The sequence below is a fragment of the Athene cunicularia genome (assembly GCF_003259725.1).
Source record: "Athene cunicularia isolate RWA chromosome 3 unlocalized genomic scaffold, athCun1 chr3_part1, whole genome shotgun sequence".
NCBI classification, from domain to species: Eukaryota; Metazoa; Chordata; class Aves; order Strigiformes; family Strigidae; genus Athene; species Athene cunicularia.
The window spans coordinates 116,383,856-116,408,913 of NW_020799097.1; the positions used below are offsets into that span (position 1 = coordinate 116,383,856).

General features: G+C 36.4%; 2 protein-coding genes across 5 annotated transcripts in view; one reads left to right on the forward strand and one right to left on the reverse strand.

Moving 5' to 3' along the window:
- The window catches only part of PUS10 (pseudouridine synthase 10), a 47,611-nt gene extending 45,825 nt beyond the window's left edge, over positions 1 to 1,786 (reverse strand). Inside the window, exon 1 of the mRNA XM_026846207.1 lies at positions 1,782 to 1,786. The gene's annotated coding sequence lies outside the window, so the exon portion shown is untranslated. The remainder of the gene's footprint in view (positions 1 to 1,781) is intronic.
- KIAA1841 (KIAA1841 ortholog) lies at positions 1 to 25,058 on the forward strand. 4 transcript variants are annotated; one of them, XM_026846197.1, is made up of 21 exons: positions 1 to 61; positions 3,325 to 3,490; positions 5,363 to 5,549; positions 8,785 to 8,878; positions 9,967 to 10,205; positions 11,048 to 11,106; positions 11,896 to 12,056; positions 12,938 to 13,024; positions 13,134 to 13,244; positions 15,212 to 15,335; positions 15,532 to 15,684; positions 15,916 to 16,061; positions 16,399 to 16,498; positions 17,564 to 17,596; positions 19,109 to 19,208; positions 20,197 to 20,291; positions 20,406 to 20,434; positions 20,532 to 20,605; positions 21,617 to 21,705; positions 22,071 to 22,124; positions 23,046 to 25,058. In XM_026846197.1, the coding sequence occupies exons 2-21, from the start codon at positions 3,341 to 3,343 to the stop codon at positions 23,181 to 23,183; spliced, it is 2,223 nt and encodes a 740-aa protein (XP_026701998.1). In that variant the 5' UTR covers positions 1 to 61; positions 3,325 to 3,340; the 3' UTR covers positions 23,184 to 25,058. The 4 variants fall into 4 exon arrangements, with proteins under 4 accessions (XP_026701998.1, XP_026701999.1, XP_026702001.1 ...); XM_026846198.1 differs by having other exon boundaries at positions 22,071 to 22,162; positions 23,046 to 23,191; XM_026846200.1 differs by lacking the exons at positions 1 to 61; positions 5,363 to 5,549 and having other exon boundaries at positions 3,381 to 3,490; positions 8,789 to 8,878.

Genomic DNA, 25,058 nt, shown 5'->3' on the forward strand with positions numbered 1-25,058 from the left:
GGAGCCCGTCGCCCGTCCCCGTCCCTCCGCGCCGCCGACCCCTCTCCTGGGAGCCCGCCAGGTAACCCCTTCCCTGCGCTCCCGGGGGCGCCGGCGCTGGGTTTCCCTTCCGCTCTCCAGCCCCGCGGCCCAGGGCGGGGTGCCCGACAGCTGCGGGGGGACTTCTCCGGCGGAGAGGGTTGGGGGGGCTGGCGGAGGTCCCTGCTGACGAGGGCGGGTTCCACCGGGACGGTACTGCTTCAGGAGGCTGCTTACACTTGCAGGACCTTGCCCCCCAAAGTGGCATCTGTTTCTGTGTTTTTATTAAAATGCCTTACTTAAATTTTTATTTTGACTGGTATATGTGGGCAATCAAAATTGCTGCTCTTCCTCTCCTCCACCGCATTCTGCACCATCACTTCCTTGCGTTTAAGGGTTCTGCATGAAACCTCGTACCCATCCCACCATCTTTTACCTTCCGGCAGGTTATGCACGTGCAAGGGGATAGTAATTCTTCATTTCTACATCGATTCTTTGCTTTAAATTAAAAAAAAAAAACAAAAAAAGATCAGTCTTGAATGAGGCAGTGTATTTCCCTAATGTAAACCAACTTCCTGCATAATGAATTAACTCTTGAAATCATATCAGTTTTATGAAATATTAAAGTGCTTGGAATCCTTTACACCACTTAATTTAGAATTCTAAGTATTAATAAAAATTCTGTTGTTACATATCTGTCAATATTATGTGTATCAAATTAAATAATTCTGAAACTTTTTTTCTCCAGTTCCTATAGTTGAGGAAAGAGTGAACTTGAGCTTTACTTGCAGTAAGAAACTGGAGAGAATCTCTAGAAGTTGCCTTCACTCTCTTAAAAATATGATTTGTTACAGGCTTTATGTTGCTTTTCTTAAAGAATGCACCATTCTTGCATGAGACAGAATCTTGTGTGTGTCTAACTAATGACAGGATTTTCTAAAGGACTAAAAGGCAAATGTTAGATACCATTTATTAAGCCACAAAGAGGAGTCCTATGCTCTTTCCAGAATAGAGATAAAAATACTCAACTTGTTTGCCTGTAATTAAGTATACTGCTTCGTTTATCTCTGCAGTAGTAAGCATATGTAAAACTGTATTTTCAAGTACAGAATAAGCAAATAAAAAAAATTGAGGCACAAAGGCTTCATCCTGTCTCAATGTGTCATTATGTTTTAGAGTACCTGGCATCTCTTCATGATCAGTTACTTTGTGGCCCACAGCACTGACGTGTACTTGTTACCAGCAAAGTACTTAACACTTCCTCCCTTAAATTATAGACTCTAACTGTTGCAAAAGAACAGCTTTTCTTTTTTTCATTCTTTGATTACTCAGTATAATCATACTGTAGAACTAGTCCTTAAAATGGTGATGTATGAAATACAATGTTAGTAATTTTATTTTCATTTAGCATATTTTATGGTGTAAGACTGGAGGATTCTACTACTCCACCATTTACTTCTCTCGTTCAAACATATTTTCAAACCAGCTGCTCTGTGTGTACAAGGTAGCACAAGAAGCTGTCTTCATATTTTTATAACCACTCAGGTTTGCCACTGGTGCTGGCCTGTGTTGGCCCAGTTATTTCTTTTTTCATAGCAGCAGATGTGGTAGATATTCAGTGGCGTAAATATAATTGATACTGACTGTCTGTGCCCTGACAGTGAGGAGTCTGCACCATAGAATTACCACAGTGACACCACTCTTTACTACTCTCAGGATGGGGGCTCAGGGCTTGATGATTGCGGGGACTAACGTCCCTTTACCTCTGAGTGGCATCAATCTCAACTGGAAAGTTTGGGCTCATGTTGTCTATGAAGGACCTTTGTCCTTTAAAACTGGCTATTGGGCATGCTTTGCAGTACATTTAACTTAGAATTGCTAAAATGGTATGGCTTTTTCTGTTTTGTTTGTGGCTTTTTTCTTTTTTTTCTTTTTTTTTTTTTTTTTTTTTAGATCTCATGAGTGAGTCTATGAAACCTAACAATTATCTTGGTGGGTTCTGGGATTTTTCTTTCTGATGGCTTAATTCAGCTGCTCTTTAGAGAGGATGAAAGCTTACAGCTACCTGCTTTTGTGATTTCTCTTTCTACCACCAAAACAAAACAATAGCTTCCAGAGTCAGAAACAAAATCAGTGCTATTTTGTATATTTTAAGCATTGTGTGGCTTGACCCCAGCCAGCACTGTACTATCTACTAGGAAGAAAATTGACTCTATCCCAGCCAAAACCAGGACAAGCATTTTTTTCTTTTAGAAAGAGGGCAAAAGAAACCTCTACATGTAGTATACTTTCAGTAACAAGTGATCAGTTAAGTCTGCTACCTTCTAAGTGTATTCTCTCCGAAGTTCTTTATAATCCTTGCTTTAAAAGTCACATACAGAATTTTGATTTATAAGTTCTGTTATTTATGTGATCCTTTTAAGGTACTTTGGAACAGGCCTAAAGTGCTTTTCAAATATGAGTCCTTACTAAGCTCTTTGGCCCTGTGTTACTGTAATATTAAAGTCTTAATTAATGTCTGCAGTTTTTTCCAGCATATGCTAGAACAGTACTTTGAACTTTATTGTGTTTCCTGCTGCAGTGCATGAAATTCACTTGGAAAAAGAAAAAAAATAACACTCTTTGTACTAGGACAAGTGCATTTTTTTAAGGTGTTCATTGCTGTCCTTACATGCTTTTTTCTGAATCCATCTTGAAGCAGAAGGAACATGGATTTTGGGCCCTGATAATCCCATCTAATCAGGAGTTATGAGTGCCTTAGGACAACTCAAAAGTCAAGTCTTGAGGCTGAGAGCTGAAAGACATCCAGGTCTTGGGTGTTCTGGCTCTAAAGTATTATTGATGGCCCTTAGCTAGGTGCACTGGATTGACTCCTATATAATAGCAGTCAGGTGTGCAAGACAAATAGGTAGAGCAAGAGGAGGCTAAAGTGGAGCAGGTAAGTAAATTTAAATTAAAATATGCCTCTGTATCTTAGACTGTTTATTCTGAGATTGTGGGAGGCTGTTTTTTTGTATTGAAGGGCTCGGTGGTGTGAATCCCTCTTGGAAACAGACAGCTCAAAGGAATGGCAGGTAGTGCCTGCTGATGAGTTGGTTTTGGTGTGGTTTGCATTTCTGCTTCTCCCCCCAGGGTTTTGAAGGTGCAGAGATGAATGCATAAATTTTGTCAAATAAAGCATTAGTGCTTGACTATAACACTGTGGCAAAGGTTCCCCTTAGTAATTTATGGACTGCTGCAGTTAAGGTAGACCAAGCTTTAGTAAACTATGCAGTGAGACTTGCTAATAACGTTTTTCTCTTTCAGGCTTAAGTAGCCAAAGATGAGTCGTGGATTTTCAGAAAACAATAACTTTCCATTCGACAACAATCCAATGGTTTTGGATATGATCCTGTGTTCCCTAATTGGTGTTCCTCAGCCTATCAACTGGGACAGCGTGGCAAGGCTAGTTCCAGGATATACATCTAAAGAGGTGAGTGTACTAAGAGAATTTGTATACTTTAAGCAGTACTTTGTGAAGAAGAAAATATCTTTGGGGAGGGAGGTAAATTGAAGTTAAGGGATTTTTTTTTTTTTCTGTAGTAATTTATATTTAAAGAATCGAAAATGCTAAATGAGCAGTAGATTGAAAAAAATTTTATTTTGTTTCTACAAAACCTGAATGTTGAAATTAAGACATACATACCACATTTTATTTCATTAGAACTGATGTAGAATATGAACAAAAATCACTGGGAAGTAAAAATTTTAAAGTGGAATAAAAAAGTAGTTGTGCTAACATTTCAAGTGACATAGCTAAGATTTTAGTGGAAAGGATGGCAGTACCCACTAACCTCAGGTAGACTGTAGTATATTTACTAGCCAACTAGATAACTTTCTCTGCTTGTCATTGCAGTTCAAAGGAAGTATGAGTTACAGGTCTCCGTTAGGTAGTTAAGAGTGCAGTTGCCTCTTGCTTGGTCTGACAAGGATGTGGATTTTTCTTTCTTTGGTTGGAGTTGGAAGAACCTAGTACCTCCACATGCTCAATCTTTCTGGATTGCTGAATTTCCTGATGAAATGCTGACATGTTTTAATAATAATTTTGAATTTTTCATTTCTGAGGGGAAGTAAGCTAAGAGAGGAAAATTACTTCTGCCCTTGCAATTCAGCAAAGCTAGAAGAAAACAAGCCAGCAGTCTCTATTTTCTTGCAACCTTAATCAAATGTGTCAGCTGACATTTACAGTATTGCTACACTGTAACTTTATATTTAGAATGTAAAAGTGAATGATTGGGAGTAGAAGCTTCAGTGGAATGTTATTGCCTTCCAAGTGCTTGGCAAAGCTTTGGGATCGGGGGTCTCTGCTGTTTACCATTCAATTTGCAGACAGTAAGTTAAGCAAATAAAGTATTTATAAAAGTATCAGAAAGTATCAGTGAGCTCTCTCCTCATATTAATTATGATAATATGGTTGATTAGTACATGTCTGATTGTTTTAAAAGAACTAAGTGTCTCAAATATGTAGAGTTCCTGTTTAAGACAATTAAGTAAATGTATACCTGTGTTTTTATGTATCTGTCGTATATAGTAGACTAGCATCCTTACAAATCCGAGGCACTATGTTAATATTGGAAGGATGTTGCTGTGTGCACCTCTCCCAAAGGGGCAGGTGGCATGCAGTAATGTCAGTTAGCTCAATTCAATATAAATAAATAAAAACAACTGCTTGAATGGAACCTGAGGAGCTGTGTCACAGGAGGATCACCTGTAGAGTGAAATAGATTTACTTGTGTGTGTAAATTACCTGTGCACAGGACTCTAATTGTCATTGTATCTACAAATTTACAAAATTGAAAGACTTTCTAGTTCATCAAAACAAGGAATGGGGAGTTAATAGAACTGCGGTGGAAATCACCCGTCCCTTTTTGGCTAAATTAGAATGGAAGTCATAAAGTAAAAGTGTGATAATTATGAACCAATTACTGTAGCTACTTTTAATAATATTTGGCAATATTTTTATGGTAAAAGAACTAGTTACAAAATGACAATTTAAACTCTCTCTGTAATTTTCCATTTTGAAGATCAAGCTTAAAATCACAGGGCATAAGGACATAAAGGTTGCAACAGGTTCTATTTTTTTTTCTATCTGTTAGAGCATTTAATGATGGTAAATCTTACTTATTTTACTGTATATTTATGTACTTTCCTGATACAACTAACTAAATAGGAAGCATTATAACTTTAGTATCAGTAACTGTTCACATGCAAAAGATATGAAATACAATATTAGTCTCAAATTATAGGTATTAAAAATGTACTGAAAGCTACTGCTTCATTGTCCTATCATTTAATCTTGTGACAGTGTGCAAAAAGGTTTGATGAACTAAAAAGCAGTGGAAGTTCACCTGTTGACAACCAGTATAATCCCCTGATGGCTGCTGGTGGGAGTCCTGTGGAAACTTTAGCTACGTACATCAAATCCTCCTTGCTCGATACACAGACAGAGTTTCAGGAGCCTGCTATTGGGCAGGATTCCATTACTATAACTGGTATGTTTTCAGTCATTCTGAAATGTATTGGCATTGATTATAATCAGTATGTGCATGCTTTTCTGTCCTGAGCGGTAAGTCCACCCAGGAGTAGTAGTTGTTCATTGAAAAAGAAAGTTAAGTATTAATGTAACACATAGATGAAGTCACTTTCAGTTAGTTTAGTTTAAGAACTGGTGCTTGTTTGGGTAGTTTTAATAGCTTGTCCTTCCAAAAGGCATAAATCCTTAAGCTGAATCTTCTGTTTAGGATTTCTGATGGGGAGAGGAATTACTCCCCTGTTTTGTATCCCCAGTGTTGTACTGTTAAAACTACAGCCGCTTGCAATTACAATAAGCTGTGTTATTGCAATAACTAGAAAGTTTTGTGTAGGAAAGCTGCAAAAAAATGAGAAGGTGATCCCTTGGGGTCAAACCCTTCTCTCCCAGCTAAAAGCCCTGTGTTTGCTCTGTTGCTTGGTGCCAAGATGGCTACGTAGGAGTTGGAGTATAGTGTAGCTACTTTTTGATTTGCAATGACATAAAATGTGTCTTAGTCAATTATGTGTCCCAATAATAATATATCAGAAGAGGACCAGTCCTAAGAGTTGTATTTCAATCACAGCACAATTAAATATTGTTAATATTTCCTTAAGTACTTCTCCTGTAAGAAGTTGTTAACAGCGTGATGGTTATTCTCTGATACTCACTGTAGACTGAGATGTTTTCAGCGCCTTGTTGGACTTGGACAATGAGAAATTTGCTTCAGTACTGACTAAGCAATTTATGTGTTAAAACTGAAGAAGATGGTGAAGCATTTAAAAAAAATGTTCTCAGTTAAGGTGTCTTTCACAGTGTTGCAGCTTTCTAGTCACTGTTCTCTTTGCAGAAGAAAACCAACTGTTTGACCTTGCTGGAGGTCAACAATAAAATGCTTTTAATAACTCTCAAGTGAGAGATGATATTTGAAAACTGTATATAGACTATCTAGACTGAAAATGCTTCCAATCAACTTTCAATTATGTACTTGTTACATGGATAATGTGGAATAAATGCTTCTTGCACCCACGGGTGGCTGCTTATAAGATTAGTAGCCTCCCAGTAGTCAGTTAACAAGCTAACACTGCTTATAGAACTCTTTAGACAATTAGTGCATGTTTTATTTTTTAACAGTATAATACATGTAATAAGTATTAATGGAGTTAGGTACCCTAATGTTTCCTACTACAGGATCCTAGCCTGAGATTTTTCTCTGCTTTCTTTAGAACTTTGGATAAATAATTTTCCCTGTTGATGTGTAATTTATTAATATGAAATTAGGATAATTAATCTTTTCCTCACAGGCTTGAGTGAATGCACCTTCTTAATATTTGAGGTACTTGTGTATTTCAGAATTAGGGGGTGAGAAGAGCCAATTTGTAAATGTTTTTTGTTTAATTTATTACTTCCTAGTGCATTTATTCACATATGCTTATTGATAGGATCAAGAATTTTGAGCCTGTTTGGATGTGTTTGTAGATACAAGTAACAGCAAGTAAAAGCTACAAAAGCTCATTTATTACTTGATAATTATAAGGCAAACTGCTGTTAAGTCTCTCTGAATGCGTATTATGGCAGTAAATAAGCATATAGGATAGCCTTTTACCCGAAGTATTTGTTACTAACTTTCAGAAGTCAAACAGTCTATAAGCTCTGGGGGGAAGGGAGAAAAAAAAAAAGGGGGAAGTAGTGCATGGTGAAATTCAGACATCTGTTAATTTGGCTGTATTGCATATTCATTTTAGCATTATTTCCTTTTCTTTAATAACTTCAGTGTGTTCAAAATAAACTTCTTAATATTTGCAGACAGAACTCTTCCATGTAATTTTTTTCCACAGGTCCTTCCTTTAAAATACTCAACTTAACTTGCATTCAAAATGTAGGACTCTCACTGTGGCTGTTGTACTGCTAGCACTCGTCAACTGCCTGCAGTGGAGTGGATGCTCTGAAAACTGTGGCTCACCCAGCTCCTTCCAACCTTTTACTAGGGTCTGTCTAGTAAATATTCCCCTTTTATTAACCGTGTTCCCTCTAATATGGCCTTACTAAGGCTTAACTGTGCAAGGTTGTATCTTTGGACAAGGTTTTGTTTCTTCTGACTCCAGTGTGATAACTTTGCTTTTCTGAAGGGCATAACTACTGTGTTCTGAAATGTGTACAGCTTCCAGATCGTTTTTGGTGTCAGTTTGTTACAGTTATTTAGCCATAAAATAAGGTCTATTTTAATCTTATTTAGAAGAGTACAGCCTCTTACATTACATGAGGGGGAGAAGATGCTTCTGGAACAGTTTTCCTAGAAATGTTGGGAGTAGGGGAGCAATCATGGAAAATCATGACCTTATGGGTTTTCATCAACAGAGGACAGATCTGTACCCTTCCATTATTTAAAGAAGATAACGATCTTTCTGATTTACAAGCAAGATTATTGAAGTTTACAATTGCACGATCCATTCATCACAGTCTGAACAGTTATTCGATGTCTGAATGCTGGGGTTGTCTTAACCCCTGACCCAGAGCTCTCTGGCTTTGGTGACTTCAGTGGGTTTTGTCTCCAGGTTCCACTGCTTGTCAAGATTACCTGTTTGAACTGAAGTACAGCTGTCCTTTATTCTGGGAACAAGCTCCATGATGTAGCCCTAGGACTAGACAAATGGCTTTCTTTGAGCATTGTTTTATATAATCCAATGCTTTAAGCCATGTGGAAAACTTAGCAAAATGACATTTTAAGAGACTTCTGCGCTTCTGTTTGGAAGCAGCTCACTTAAAAGCTAACACATTATGGGTAAGAAGCAAAGTTAGTTTCAAGTTGTGATATCCTGGCAGCAAAGCTTCCTGAAAACAGAAGTTTTGATGTGACAGTCTTAAAGACCCACATCCCACAAAACAGACAAGGAGAGTTAAAGGAGCGGATTGCATTTCCAGAAGGAAATGCTAAAGGCACTGTGTGAATCTTACTGCTCTCTATTGAGACTGGACCAACCCAGCTTTGCAGCTGAGTGTCTGGGCAACCCATCAATGCTGCTGGTCTGAGTTTTCAGTGCATGACATTCAGAAGAGGAATTTGGATTATTTAGTAGCCGTTATGGTAGGAGATGTGTTGCTAGTTGTGTAATGTTGCTCCACCATGAGAGCTGTACTTCAGTTGTGTTTCCAAGATGCTGAAGAGCAAAAGGCCAGGCATTTTTATTCTAATGCAGCCTTTTTTCCTTACATTTAAGGAAGGCCCAGCACAACCTCCACAAGGAATTGTTCTTCAGAATCTGAGAAAGGTCCTGTGCATAAAGGTGGAGAAAGCACTGACGAAAGCCAGGGGTAAGAAGATCTTTGTGTGTTTGTTATCTAGGGCATTACAGAATTTGCAGAAAGATGTCTAAATTGATCATATTTTTCTACAACCATAAAGGAAACGGCTGAGAACATACTAATAAATGCTGTAAGAAACTGAAACCTTACATTGCTACAGAAACGCTAGGGGTTGGTTTGAGAATTTTGTGTGTGCAATAGGGATAGCTTATTTGTAAATCTGTCTAGAGTGTTCCTCTGAGTGATTAATTGCTGCTGTGGTGAGAATGGGAAACATAACCTGATTTTAAAAAGGAATGAAACAAGATTGATGCTCAATAACATCTTAATTAAAAAAAAAAAGAAAGGAAGGTTCTGTGAACATAGATTTGTCCTTCATAAAACCAGAAAAAGAAAGCTGCAAATGAAATGTGGAAATGAAAAACTTTACTACAAATTCAAATAGCCATGCATGTCACTGTTTTTCATACTATCACGTCCCTGTTTTCCATATTATACAAGTACCTGTAGAATAATGTGTGTTTGAAACTTAACAGTAATTATCTTTCTGTAGAGACAGCATTTACTGATTCTAGCTTTGACCTTTACTGAAGAAGTAGACGTTCTAATACACAATAAAACAATTTTAATTTCCACAGCTGAAAACTGCTATTGTATCCTGTTACTGTCCTTGGTGCCTCAGTAATTTAGGCATATATATCTGCCTGTTTTCTCAAGGAAAATGAAAAGAGAGAACAAATGAGTTCTCTACATAATTCAGATAGTATCCCATAACAAACTGGTGACAAAACTAGGGACTGGAGCTAGAAATTTTCTTTCTCTGGTCCCTTAACTTCTAAATCACACTGATTACTGGTCAGTGGGTATGCATCTGTGTTCTTCACCTGACAATGCTATCTGACAATAGTTTCTATTAATAGTTTGTATTAATAGTTAATAACTGCAATTTGTTTTCCTTCTGTTAATGAAAAGCTGTTGGTGACATCAGTGTTGCGATGTGTGATCCAGATTTTGGAATGAGATCTTTGTGGATGGGTTTTGGTGTTCTGATTGGCTTAATGGTCCTAATTTGGTTTGTGGCTTATTTTCTTTTTGAGGCCAAATATGGTGATCCACGTGTGCGATGAAGCGAAAAACCTCAAAGAAGATTTTGTGTGTCCTCGAGACCTTTTGATTTCAGAAATGAAATACTTTGCTGAATATCTGTCAGTGGATGCCCAGCGCTGGGAAGAGGTGGACATTTCAGTGCACTGTGACGTTCACATCTTTGACTGGTTGATAAGATATGTTAAAAGGAACACTAAAGATTCTGAAGCTAATGAAATGCCTGCTTTAGGTAAAAGAAAGCGTGTAGATTTGTCCTAGGTTCATTATGTTCTGTACTAATGGAAGATTAATGTTTTTGATGTGATTCAGCCCCAGTCTCTGTTTCTGATTGTTGCACTGAAGCTTTTGTTAGAGAAGTGTTGCAACAAAGATCCTCTGGTCATTGTAGCAGATATCTCTGGTTTGTCAACACTAACAGTTTTGAGGAAACATCCCCGTAGTCGAAGCAGTGAAAAAGATCTCATATATTTTGGTGTCTAGTGTTTTCAATTAAGATTCTTCAGATCTCTTCTGAACAAGAACAGAGTGGTACTTTTAAGATACTGATGATTGTTGGATTTTCTTTTGTTTCCTCTCTGTTCCCCACTGGTACACTTGCAATATTTTCTAAAATTTCTAAACTTTTGCCTTTATGAATTTGAGGCAAGTTTTAAATCTTTGTACGAGCCTTTGCTACCATTTTTAAAAAATATAAACAAACCTATAGAACATAATTAGAACTTGTAATGCAAACGTTATGTTAAGCAAAATCTTAGCTGGGTATGATGGCTACAGATGGAAGTTAATCTTCTTGTGTGACTGTTTAGTTCTTGTATCCCTGTGAAGCCACCTTTTCCAGTTTTTATAAATTCCAGTTTGTAACAGTTGTACTCTGGCTACCCAAATGATAAACGAAAACTTTTTTTCCTAAGATGGAAAATGTTCTACATGTTGGAAGATGAAGTGGCAGGTTGACTGGTAAACTTAAAACTGGATACTTAAAACAGATGCTAAATATGCAGAGAGAGGGATGTGATATGAAATTATCAAAAGAATGAATGTCAAACACCCCCCCCATTTTTTTTCTTTCAGAACCATCAAATGTCATATCAATTCTTATTTCTTCTGAGTTTTTGAAGATGGATTCATTAGTAAGTATTAATGAAGAAAGATTCTTTGCTTTAAGGGCACAGTTAATTACCAGGTGTCTAACAGCTTGTTTCTTATGTTTGGCTGTTACATAAACAGCTGATCAATGAGCGTATTTTCAGATTTTTACTGCCTTTCTTATTCAATGCAGTAATCTAATATTTGCAGAATTTCAATGAAAGAAAACTTAGATCAATTTATTTCTAAATGTGATAGTGGGATCTTGGATATGCCTTTATGATGACTGATGTAGAGTAACGTTGCTATCTGGCTTCTGATAGGTTTTATTAAAAAAGAACTATTAAATCAAATAATATCTTTGTTTTATATCTTTTTATGTGAATGACACTTCTGCACTTTATGATCTGCTTAAGTAATATCTACTGACTTGTTTGTTAAAATGTTTGTCAACAGTTCTGTCATTTGTGTGACCCACAATTAAGTACACAGTAAAGTAGTTGTTTAAGTTGAGATCCAGGAAATACTATATATAATGTGTACTGTGGTTCTCTTTTTACAAGCAATTAGAAGGTACCACTTACTGAAAGTGAAACACTGTGGCGTTGGTTTTTGGTCTGTAGAAGCCTTTTGGAGGAGAACATAAACTAACTCGGAGTCATGTTAATTCAGAGTCTCCTTTGGACAAATGTGAGACTTGTTTTTTATTTTGAAGTTGAACTGAAATAGTTCCAAAACACCACACTTCAAATATTCTGAAGCAATTAGTACATCTTTTGTGATCGCTTTCTGTAGAATTCCTTAACATTTTTAATGTTTCTATTTTTTCCTAGGTAGAAAAATGTATTCAGTACTGTCACAAAAATATGAACGCTATTGTAGCCACACCATGTAACATGAATTGTATCAATGCTAATCTTGTTACGCACATTGCTGACCTCTTCACGCACAGTGAAGTCGAAGAGCTGAAGGACAAAAGAGACAAATTTAAGAGGTAACTTTTTGCCCTATCATACACTACTGAAGTGCTGTTGGGCTTTTGGATCATTTTTCAGAGCAGCTAAGACACTGTGGGGTTTGAAGTGTTGGAAGGATATATATACAGTTTATATTCTCATATAATGTAACTTTAACACAGAATATGGTGAAGCGACTTGAGAGTTGTATATTAAAATTATGAACAAAAGGAAAGAGCTTTTTTATAGGAAATGAGCAAAAGGAAAGGCCACACTAGGAGCGTGGCATGGACAAATTATTCATGAATTCTCACAGGGAGCCAGGTTTAGGGTAAGAAACCTTTTATGGGATGACATGCTCCTAATTCATAGAGAATAGTTTGGCTTCAGTATCCTCTGAACTCTCATGTTTAGACATAGAATTTAGGATGTCCAGAAGGCTGAGTAGGTGTGATGGAATACTATTTCATACATAAGGACTCCAGATTTGTATCAAGGACCAGTTATTGGAGTGCAGACTGACAGACAGGCAAGGTGAAAGTAGAAAGGAATTTACGCACTAGGGATGAAGAAATTATAAATTTAATTCTAAAAGTGAAGTGTAATTTCACCGAAGTATTCATCAATAAAAAGGTTTTTAGTCAAGGTAGAAGCTGTCAGTTTATATTGTCAAGCAGTTTAATAAAATAAAAAAATATAAAGGACCTTTTTCTTCACATCTGTGTTAAAATAAGAGATGACCAGGTCAGGAACCAATTATCCAAACATCTTAGTTTAAAGGAAAAATCACATTAAAAGCTAGATTCTGAAAGAAATATGATGACTTTGCTTATCATCAGAATGTAGCTGTTGGTCTCACTATACATAAAACAATTTTCAGTTTTTTCTAATGGGTAATCTGTGTTGCTGTCATTAATAGTAAACTTTTCTGCAAGAAGATTGAGAGGCTGTTTGATCCAGAGTACCTAAATGCAGATTCTCGGGGAAATGCAGCAACATTATACAGGTATAGTCTTTTTATATTGCTACTCCAGTTGCAAGGACAGTCTCTGTGTTTTGAAGTCCTGCTCTTACTCCAGTGCTTTCTTTTTTTTTTTTTTTTTTTAATAATCTAGGTGTTGTTTATGTAAAAAGCTGCTAACTAAAGAAACTGAAAGAAGAATTCCTTGTGTACCAGGAAAAATCAATATAGATCAGCATGGGAATATTGTCTATGTTCATATAAGGTAGTGAATATATATATATATATTAAAAATGTTTCTTCAACTATATGGTTTTGGGTGATTTTACAAAATACTACATGTTTAAGAATTATCAGATACTCACATTACAAAATGAAGTCATAGATATGTGAAAGGTAGTATGAAACATCTCAACTTCTATTACCTAGCGAAAAAAGAAAAGGGGGCTGGGCACGATTATGGTGTACTTCTGAAATTGGTTCGGCACTGCCACTGCTGAATGGAAATGGAAAAACTACATCCATGAATACTGAGAGGGCTGTTGTGGGTTGTACTGCCTTAAATAGAAAATGCTCAGCTAATTCCCTGATCAAAGGGTTTTAAGATATGTATAGCTGATGAAAAATTAAATTAAAGGCTACATTTCCCCAAGGTTTGTTATTGAATGATAGATCCACCTCTGCCAGCAAAGAAATGCTAAAGGGTTATTTTCTAGACTGCCTTCATTCTGTCAAATAAAATACTCTGCCTGCTTAAAGACTACTATAAATAAACTTTGCTAGTTGTTTTTGTGTTGTAAAGTATTTGTCAGAGGAGCTTCCAGGACCTATTCTGTATGTATGCCTGATACATTCAGCAGAAATATTTAATTCAATTCTGTCTGATCCATGTTTGTGAATAGCTGGATTCTCAAGGTCAGGGAGTGATCTCTTCCCACTTGGCCTCTTTAAGGAAGATGGTGGGAACTGAGTAACGGGAGACCTTTCTCATCAGATATGTTTTTTTGAGAACAACCAAGCACAGTTCAGCGTCAGCTCCCAAGGTAACACGTGTTTAGTGTTACGTCCCACCAGTAATTCCAAAATGTGGATTGAGTTCTGCCTAACAGTCTAACTAAACCCAAATCTTGTGACCTAGTCCTGACTTACTAGGATTGTTGATGATTAGCCATATAAAATTCATTAATTGTATTACTTAAGCTGACTGTATGTAGTTGCTATGCATTTCTGAGAATATCAATGTGCAGGGTTTTAAAGTTACTCAGAGGATTATTTAGATTCTAATTATTTGCCTTGTGGTACTTGTGACTGCTTTTCTACAGAGAACCTGTTTACCATTCCTTAGGTGAAGTGATGCTCGCCACAAATAATTCAGGCCTATGAGCTAATACAAGCCTATCTTTAATGATTTAAAGATAGGTTGATATTTAGTGGTCTTCTAGTAGTGCCTAGACCTAACTTCCTGTTGAAAGTACTGCTTGCTTAGTCTAGATCAGATGTATCTATAATAAAGGCCCAGACCAGGGCCAAAAACTGTGGAAAAACAGTATCTGCTCTTTCTGAAGGTAACATGCCCCAGAGCAAGTTGCATATTCTTTTTTGAATTCTGAAGAGATGTGTGTCATTTTATCACTAGGAAGGAACGAAGTCTGTATTTTAAGACTAGAAGTCTCAGATATATTCATTGAAAAGACATGGTCTTTTCAACCTTTAATTCTTAACTGAGTGATTGCTATTGTGTTGCAGATAACACAGGAACATGTTACGTTGGCTTTTAAAATAAATGATAGAATAGCAGTACTTAGCTTCTGTTGCACGACATAATACTTTAAGGACAGAAAACTGCAATATGACTGAACTTGTTTGCATCTGCATATTTTGTTATCTTCTACTCTGTGTATTGGATTTTCCTCTGTTTTAAGCTGCTTCCAATTTCCAAAAGGCTTGATAGTTAGCTTATAAATTTACATCTTATAAATTTGCTTGAGATGAATCAAGCTTTAATTCTTTGTTATTAGTAAGTTTAGGATGTTGTGAAAAAAATACAGGCTCTCTGTCATGGTCTGAATTTAATGATTGTCCCACATTGTATCCTTCCTGTTCTAAACTCTTCTGTAGGCTTTTCACCAGTGGAGCATGTGGTGTTCTGCTCCTTTTCCACCTTATGTTTTTGGTGGCAGGATCAAACCAGAGTTATGACTCTGTACGCAACCTGACCTTTTGCTTTTTCAGAGACAAAACCTGGGAAGTCCATGAGTACTTAATTGGCCTTCATGAGGAACTGAAGTCATGGCGGGATGTTTATTGGCGTCTTTGGGGGACTGTCAATTGGTTGACCTGTTCAAGATGTAACCAAGTTAGTGTATTTTCACTTTTACTTCTTTGTGTGTAGATGGCTTGTTGTGAGTGACTTCTGGGGGATGAGGCAGGGATTAAAGCAGTTTGGAAAATATATGGCAATAAAGCTTGCTATACATTCTTTGTAGTGTGCAAAATTTTTTTTTCAATAACTAATCTCACCTCTCATTATCTCTCTTTTTATTCTTATGTAGTCTTTCCTGTGTACTGAATTCTCCCATTGCCAGTACCATTCACAGCCAGTTCTTTATCCAGGTGTAGCAAGTGCTCTGGGCTCAACTGGGACAGGAGTGTATCCCTGTTGTAACCAAAAAGTACTTCGATTTGATCCTACAACCCTACCAAAGGTACTTCAATACTAACTCAATTTTAAAAGAGCATAACACGTCAGGGGGGACACAGCATGTTACGAAAATAGGTCTTTTCCAAAATAAGGATTGTAAATCGTTGCAGTGTCCCGAGTCAGGTTAGGACCTTGGGACACAAGAGGTCAAAAGCTGAACTTCTGTTGTTGTACTTACCGAAATCAGTTCTTCATCTTAAGTATTTGATCTTTTGTGTATATGTATCTGTCGCAGGGCTGCAAAGTGAGGGATCACATGGTTGATTTACCTTCAGGAGATAAAGATGGCGATACTTTGCCATCTCAAACTACTAAAATACTGGATGATCTGCTTCATCATAGAGATATTATTGTTGTTCCTTTTACTAAGGATGAGAATAGGTAAGAACATTGTATTGTGTCACTGAAAAAACATGTACATGTTACATTTGATTTCTCTCCCATTTTAAAATGAGACATAGGAATTTTTAAAGCTAACTTTGTGTCGTTGGAAAATGGCAAGAGAAGAACAAGTACTTTTTACATTTTAAGCAGGCATTTAGTCATTCTCCATAAGCATTCACTCCTATCTTTATATGTTAATAGATTCTTATCAAAATATTATGTGGCTGACTTGGAGGTCTGTCTTTTCTCTTGATATGTGATGAATAAAGAGAGACTGATTCTAAAGTTGTGGAACAAAAATAAATTTTTTCTATTTCACATCTTTCTCTTTAAGTGATTCTGGTATTGGGCTCTGTGATGAAAAAGGCATTGAATGTGATGTGCTGGTAGAACCAAATACACCATGGGGTCCCAAAACTGGAGAAATCAATGCTGTGAGTGTAATGTTGGGTTTTTTTCCCCTTTTTTTCCTGACAATGAGGATTCTTACAAGTGTACTTTGAAGAATTCATTAGACAACTTTTTATTAAAAGAAAACCTGTACATTGTTGAAGGAAGCGCATAGCTGAGCATTGCAGAATAGCATAGGCTAGCATAGGTACAAAATATCTGGTTGGTGAAAAGGAAAAACATTTACCATGTCTGCTGGAAATATTTCTGTATATCAGAGGCAATTATCCATATGTCTCTGCTTTCCACACCATTCTTAAACTGGTGATATTTAAGGATCCTATATTCTTAAAAATACATTATGTGGCAAATATTTCAATAGCTGCTGACTTTGTTTTGTCTGCTGATGTATCTGAATATGTCCATGTGACTTTTGCAAGTCTATGAATGAAGAACAGTAATTCCAGTTGTGTTTTGGTTGTGGGGGTTTGGCTGTTTTGGGGATTTCTTTTGGTTTGGTTTTTCCCCAAGGTGTGAAAGATTTTACTTTCCAGAACTATGATGCATGTATGTTACTATGCGTATGTCAACACAGATGCTTTCTACTACCTCTGTTTTAAGGAATGTTTTCATTCAAAGACAAGTTTTGGAAGTTCTGCACCCATTGTGGAACTCTCAGTAATACTGATGATAGCACAATGCTGCTGATCCCATCAGAATTTCAGAGTGTCAGAAGCTCTCCTGCAATAAATGTGGGAGGTTATTCAATTTAATCTTGTAACAAATTTGGTAAAAAACTGCCACCCTGTCCTGGACTGATTTCTTTGATTAAAATCAGCTGTAAATATTTTTAGTGCTAAGGTTAGGCACAATAAAACATGACTTTGAATTCACTGCATTTAATTTCTCCGTGGTTCCTAACCTCTTTAAGGTTACTCGTCCCACCAAAATTTGTAGTTCAAGATGGGAATAGGCCTTCTAGGAGTTGCCAGTGGAGATTGCTGTACTATAATATACCACTCCTGTTTTTAGAATTCCACTTGCATTTTTAAAATTCTAATTATTATTAATTCTTTAACTTGTGTACCCTTCTCTTTCTGTGACTACAGTTTCTTTCTCTGAAGAACTGGACTTTACAGCTGGTTAGTAAAATATTTTGTTCATAATTTTAAATATCTGGTTAGTAAAATATTTTGTTAATAATTTTAAATATTTGCTCTTCTGCACTGGCAGAGAACTAGCTTTTGATTTTTGTCTAATTAATTTGGCAGGAAATATATTTTGCTTTCATTTGGAGGTTGCAGTTATAGCAATGCTTTTTACAAGAAAGTATAAAGTATGTGTGAAGTACTACTTAGGCCTGAATAAAAATTAGAAATCCCTTTTAAATCTTTTTATAAATGATAACAAACAATAGACCAACACTGCATGCATCAGTTCATAATAGTTCGTTGGGCTGACAGAAATGTAAATCATCAAAATCAGTTTTTGAGTTGTCCGAGATGCTTTATGTCTTTGTTATGCTGCTGCTTCATTGCAAAAAGCTTTTGTCGGAGTTGATTTTCTCAGCCAAATGGGGAGTCATTCTCCCAGCAGCATAGGACGTTACATATTTATTCTTTTTGTATGTAAATGCTAGAGAGCAGCAGTTAACCTCTGTCACTCTCGAGAATTTGTGTTGCAGTCTGATGTTCCTAGTGTCCTATAGTAAGACTGTTCTTCTTTCAAAAACAAGATTCCTAAACTTTTTGAATTTACAGTCCATGTTAAGCTTCATCATTTCTCATGGATTACTAGGCATCCATTACCACTTACTTTAAAAAACTATGTGCTGTGACCCCATCTGTTGCAATGTTGGAGCCTATAGTTTATGATGATGTACAAGAGACAAGGAAAAAAAAAATTTTAGGTGTTAGGGTGAGTTCACAAAAAAAGCCAACCAGATATTGCAGGCCAACTTCCAATAAATTATTAATGCACATAGCTCTGGTGTACATAATCTGTGTGTATTTGTAGTGCACTGTGATATACATGCTTTGCGGTATTCAGTTACTGAGTGTTTTGGCAATTTCAAGAAGTTTGCAAGATGCAGCAAGCCTCAGTAGAACTATCCATAAACTTGCAGTTCCTGTATTCTGTGATTATGTGGCTAGCCCAGACATTTGCTACCATAATATATGTTTTCTTATTAATCAGAAAAATAATATAGCTAGCAGTAGACTGGATATTAAAACACTGAATCATACAATAGTACAGGCTGGAAGGGATCTCTGGTGGTCATCTTATGTATTTCCTTCCACTCTCAAAGCAGAACCAACTTCAAAGTTAGATTTGACTTCAAATCTATACCACATTACTCAAGATCATATCCAGTCAAATCTTGAGTATCTTTGAAGATGGAGATTCTACAGCGTCTCTGGGCAACCTTGGAAGAAACATAAATAAAAACACTTATCAAAACATTCTAAGCAAAGATTTGAAATTACTTTCTCAACATTTGAGAATCACGTTCTCAGACCTAACTGTGCACACAGCTATGTCACTAAAATACAGAGCTACATTTGAGGTCATCTCCTTCAAGACAGATTTAATGTATCATTTAATAGGAATCAAGCCTCGCTTATAACCTGTGGCACTCTTCTCCTGTTGATTAGAAACAGCAGTCATTGTTATCTGAGGAAGAGGAGTATACCACTGGCTCAGAGGTCACTGAGGATGAAGTGGGGGATGAAGAAGAAGTATGCAGGAAACCAGGTACAACAAGTCTCTGCAGTCATCCTCCCTGGAATTTAGAGATAGGGATTCAAGGCAGTAGAATTCTTCTGTAAGCAAATTTTAAATGTTAGGCATTTTTAAAATTAAAAACTCGTGTTACTTGGATTTTATTTCTAGTTTTTCTGTGTTTAGATACAAATTAACCCACTGTTCAGTACCATTAAAAATCCTTTGCAAATGAGGAAAGCTGCAACTATTGATGTCTGAGATGTCCTCAGAGTTGATCAAGGTTGTATTTTGGAGAAAACATAATCAAATTACTTTCATGAAGTTTCACATAGGTAAATGTTGAAAGAAAAGGCAGTAGCTACATGACTATATTCTTGCATGCTTTTTTTTGCAGAATATTCTGCTGGTTACATAGTGGAATGGCTGGTGGATGTGGCTAGAATTGTGTCTGCACTGAAGATAAGCTCTATATGAACTAAAAAGATTTTTGGGTTTTTTACAATATGATAAGCATTTAGGAACATGGAAAGCCAAAAAGCAGCTTTTCCTTTCCACCCTACTAATAAATCATTTGAACAGAGGCAGTTTTTTGTTCTTTTTGTCTTGACTCAAAGGGATTGGAGTGTACCAGTTTGCTTTTAAAAAAAAAATAATTAAAAATTGTAGTTTGAATTTAAACTTCTTTGGTCTGATACCACTTAAAGGTTGTTGACTAAATTAATATGGTCAAAGATGGAGCTTGTATGTGCACTTTTAATTTTACAACAACAGAAAAGTTGTGCTGTTGAATGTAACCACTCTGCATTTTAAATATGTACTTGAGTTCCTGTACACTTCTCGTTAAAAAAGTGTTTGAGTAATCTGTGTGTATTAGCATCCCTGCAACACTAAGAAAAAGAAAACAGCCTTTTAATTTACTCTGTCTGTACAGTAATAGAGGGAAAAAATTCTTTTGTATCTGCGTAGTTGAGAAATTACAAGCGCCTGTGATGCTATGAGTGGGTATTTCTTCAATTAGCAGGGAGAAAGGAGAAATTAAAGAAATCCTCCAAGCACCCTAAGAAAGTGATTTCTTCACCTAGTGTTCAGAAGAAGGAGAAGCCTTCTGATAAGGTAAAATTATAGCTCTGAAGCCAGACTCTCTGCTTGGGTTGAACAATGAGAAATTCTCTTAGGTTTTGGACTTGATCTTAAAACATATTTCATGGTTTATTCTTTTGTCAATAGTCAAGTTCCCGAGATGCATCTCCATTTATGTAAGTAATTTTCAAAATCCTTGAGAACATGTTCTAGTATATCCCTTTCTGTAAGCTGTTACTGATGACATGGTGTGTGTCTTTCTCTTCTAACCAGTGTGAGTATGCAGCAGAATAAATGGGATGCCTCAAGGTCACTAAGATTCAACCAAGATGCTCAAAGAGAAGATGGTCTGTACTTGCATGAGTTTAGCTTTCATAAAGTTAATAGTATGCAAAGACATACTTATTTCTTTCGTATAAGAAACAGCTTGTTTTTTTAAAATATACCTACTTAGAAATCTTTAGGCTGAATTTAATCTCGGATATAACAATGGGTTTTTCAGTGTTTGTTTTTTAAAGTTACTCCTCATTTGGACAAGAACAGATTCTGTCTAGGCTAATCATTAGTAATCAGCTGTACCCAAACCACACATCAATCTCAGACTCTTCCAAATTGTACAAAAATACTCATACATCTAGTAACTCCTTTTGAAAATGTTTACTTTAGGATTTGATTGGCATTTATTAGCAGTCTCATCTATTCTACAGGAGAAAAACTGTTTGTGGTAGGAAAATGGAAAGAAAATCCACCATATAAAACTATACATTGTAGTCTTGCACACAGATTGAGAAATAAACAGGCAGCAGTCTTGGAAAATATTGGAAAGGAGCTCAAAGTTTGCAGGAGAAAAATAAAAAATACATTATACATGTATGTTAGTGTATTTTATGTTCCTTCTTTGGAGAGGTTACAGTTGTGTCATCTGATGACTCTAAGTTGGGGATTAATTTTTCCTGCATCACTGTGCCATTTATTGTCTGTGTAGATCAACAGTTAAATGTTCACATCTCTCTTTCCCAGTCTTTCTGACTAAAAATATTCAGAATTCTATTAATTTGTTCTACTTTTTTTAATCTCTCATGAGACTTGTGCGTTATTTCTGTTTTGAAAACCTCAAAACCATCCCCATAGAATTTGATCTTGATGTATGCCTCAGGCTGATTGTGGTATCTGCCAGGAACACAGCTGAAGCTACATTATGTGTCAGGATCTAGGATCTTAGTGGTTAAAGATTTGAGCTGAAAAGAATGCTGATTTTTACAAGCAGTGTTCACTAAAGGGTGCATCTAATTCTTCTCTCTTTGTATTCAGTAGCAAGGGACACCTCTGTTCTAAATGTTCTTTCTTATTTCTGGCAGATCAGAGAAGAATGTCTGAGATTACAGGGCACTTAATAAAAATGAGACTGGGAGATGTCGATCGAGTCAAGTCAAAAGACAGCAAAGAAGTAAGATTTGTCCTGTCACAATATTAGGGTTACAGAATTGAAGTGGGCCGTGGTTAACAAAAATCCAAAACACAAATGAAAATAGCATCTATTCAATACTTAAGCTAAAGAACTGAATTTTATCAGTCTTCATTTTGTTCCAAGCATGATTTTGGGGGGAAAAAAATTTAAAGGCAGTGAACCTGAAGTATTATTTTAAAAACTGAGCATGGAAAATAGGGTGGATTTAAAAGATTTCAGTACTGGGCTGTGATAAGAAAACAAAGTATGCCATGGGTTCTGCTGAATAGTAGTGAATTTTATGAAAAGTCACGGATTACATTGAAATAATGTCAAACCTTGTTTTTTTTTCTTCTCAATTTTAGTATGCAGGAGGCATTTATTCTAGACTTGAAGCTCAGATAAAGGCCTCAGCACAGGTCAGTGCACGACAAAACAATGCTGAGAAGAATGTCAGGTAAGATTTTTAAAAGAAAAAGCAGAGCATGGATTTCGGGGTGGGGGGGTTAGTGGTGTGGTGTAAGCGTTTACAGAAAAACACGCCTCATTTGATACACTTTTGAATCATCATCCTCACCAGCAGGTTAACTATATATGATGTGAAAGCTTCCTTTGTCAGACTAAACTAGAGCTAAGAGAAAGAAACTCTTGTACCTGTGCTTCTAAGTTGGAAGGTTGATTGCTTCTCTAATATAATTTTTTGCAAAGTTATGAATAACTGGAAAAGTGTTAACCAAGATTCTTTAGTCTCTTCCCAAAAACAAAATAAAAAAAAAACACCACACCAAAAACCTATGTTACAGCATATTGGTCTTCTGTGCATTAAATGGATAAAACAGAAACGAACTGAGAATCTGGCACATGGTGTGAAGTTGTAGAGCCTACAACTAATTGGTCATAATCTGGCCAGCAGGTGAGCCTCTTGAGCCAAAGTTTGTAACAGGGTTGCTGACTAACTTTTAAGGGGTGGGCTGGAAGCTTCAAATATGTTGTCAGGAATTTCTCGCAGGTTTTATGTCTGTCCAAAAAAAATGTGTGTGACTGACGTTCTGTAGAATTAGTGATTTCAAAAGAAGGTTTTTGACATCAGTTATTTCAGCTGTGTAGTCTTGTATGCATGTGTAGTTTGTTAGTACAGGTATTCTGACAGAAAGGCAATTTTCTCAATAATGGATTTTGAGAGCGAGATTTTTTTTATTTTTATTTTTTTCCTCTTCTCTCAGAAGACATCTTAACATGAAAGTAATTTCAAACAAATACTGTACTAGAGAGCTTACTGGACAATAATTTAAAACTAGCAGTAATAACGTATGTATGTTTCTTCTGTGTTCTTATTCCAGGTCAAAAACCCGTTTTGGTCAAGGGCGTCCAACATAAGGACTCATGAAAAAACTTTAACCAGATTTCATTACTGCTTCCTGAAACTGTACTGCACTCTGACATACACAGAATGCACATCTCTGAAAGCTTTCCAGTGACTTATTTATTACTTTAAGCCTTGTAAATTATTTTGTGTGATAAATGAATGCAAATCCATTAAGGTCTGTACTTATTTTAATTGTAAATATACTATTTCTTAAATTTAAATTTAATTGCTTTTTTAGGCTATTGTGTTAAGTTGCATAGAAAATATTTTGTAAATCTACAAAGTTAAATTATCAGACTAACTTTATTTATGGGGGATGACATAAATATGCCTTTTAGTATGCTAGAAATACTGAAAAGGAAAAAGCAAGACTACTGAATTCTGAAAGCAGTCAGCAGCATTAACACAAGTCGCCTAGTGTATTTATATTGTGTAGTATTTGAATGGTACACTTTAGGTCAGTCTTCTGGGGATTTGCATTTTAAGTCCGTGACTATACCTGTGACTTAGACTAGTTTAAGCAAAACTTTAATGCAGTTCTGAGGCTTCCTTTCATATATCACACAACTCCCATTTGTGTGGAGGTGGGTAGCAGGTAGAGACTAGACCTCCAGATGATATAGATGCCATGATGATGCAGTATTGCATCTTGCACATGAAACGCTTGCTTTATTTGTCTGTGAAATTAATACTCATTCCTGTTCCATATCTGACTCCTCTTGCACAATAGTATTTTGTTCCCTTCTAATATCAGACCTTAGGATGCAAAGCAGTTCTAGCTCTTAATGATGTCATGCCACTAAATTTCCGGACAGTTACGCTGTTAATTCTGCATCCTTCAACAGAGATGTGTTATTATGAAGACTTGTGCATGTAGATCTTCTGGGTCTAGTTGCTTTCTGAAACCTGCCTGAATAATACTGTTTAGAAGTCAGATGCACTTTCAAGTTCTGTATTTGGAGCAATAGAATACAAGTTTGTCTACGTGTAAAATCCAGGGCTACCAAAATGGAATTAACTCACCTAGAAAATATGTCGCATGCTAACAAAGAAAATGGCAATAATAATGGCTGAATTCAAGTAAACACATTCTGACTTTTCGAAACATGTAGAAAAGCGCGCTCAGGGAAAGCTTATTCCAGGCCACACCTATACAATAAATTGTGAGTTTGGAATTAAGTCAGCAAGATCCTGGGTTTGGAGGGTGGGGTGGGGTAAGGAGAGGGAGATCATTTTTTAAATGCACTCTTCTCTCCATTCAGACTTTTTTTGTTTGCCTTGTTTCTTGAGGCTTTCCAGTAGGCGTTAGGAGACTAGGATAGCAATACTTGAAAATACTGCTTTCAAGGTGGAAGATTTTTATTGAAACAATTAAAAATGATTGTTGTTTGTGTGTTTTGTCCAATGCTGTAGCAAATTCGGAGCCCAGTGAAACCAACAGGCAAAACTGTGGATTTCAATGGCTTTGATCTCAAACAGGAGTGGTAACTTTGCAGGAGTGCTTTAATCTGTATCAAATAAATAAGGCTTTATTAATGCCTCAGGCCTGTTTGCACGTAGTAATGCAGTTTTCAGCACTTTTAGTAAACATTGGAAAAAGGATTGTCGTTTGCTGAAGGAGAAAATATAAAATCCACCGGGTACGAAAATGCAGTAGAGTAAGTGTTTTGCTACAATTATGTGGATATGAGGATTGTTCCAAATTCCAATGGTAAACTTTGCCATGAAATTTGCAGGCTGCGTGTATGTGTGTTTAGTTTTCATAGAACTACTGACTAGAAGAGAAGGGAGAAAATTCTGCTGGTTTTGTTCTGTGGGAAAGTGCCAGTTCTATGTGCCAGTATTGTTGTATTTGGAAATAGTTGGGAGCATATAAAAATCACATATATGATGTGCAGTCTTATCTTTTTTTTCCCTTGCCGACCACCTTGAATTTTTATCTTGTATTAATTTTGACAATTTGTCTTGATTTAATGGAAATAAATGT

What these genes read in the sequence shown, in the direction of transcription:
- KIAA1841 (XM_026846197.1), top strand. Translation starts at nt 3,341, where the DNA reads ATGAGTCGTGGATTTTCAGAAAACAATAACTTTCCATTCGACAACAAT. An exon ending in AAACTGGAGAAATCAATGCT is followed by an intron (nt 16,499 to 17,563) that starts GTGAGTGTAATG and finishes CTGTGACTACAG; the next exon opens with TTTCTTTCTCTGAAGAACTG. An exon ending in AGAAGTATGCAGGAAACCAG is followed by an intron (nt 19,209 to 20,196) that starts GTACAACAAGTC and finishes TTCTTCAATTAG; the next exon opens with CAGGGAGAAAGGAGAAATTA.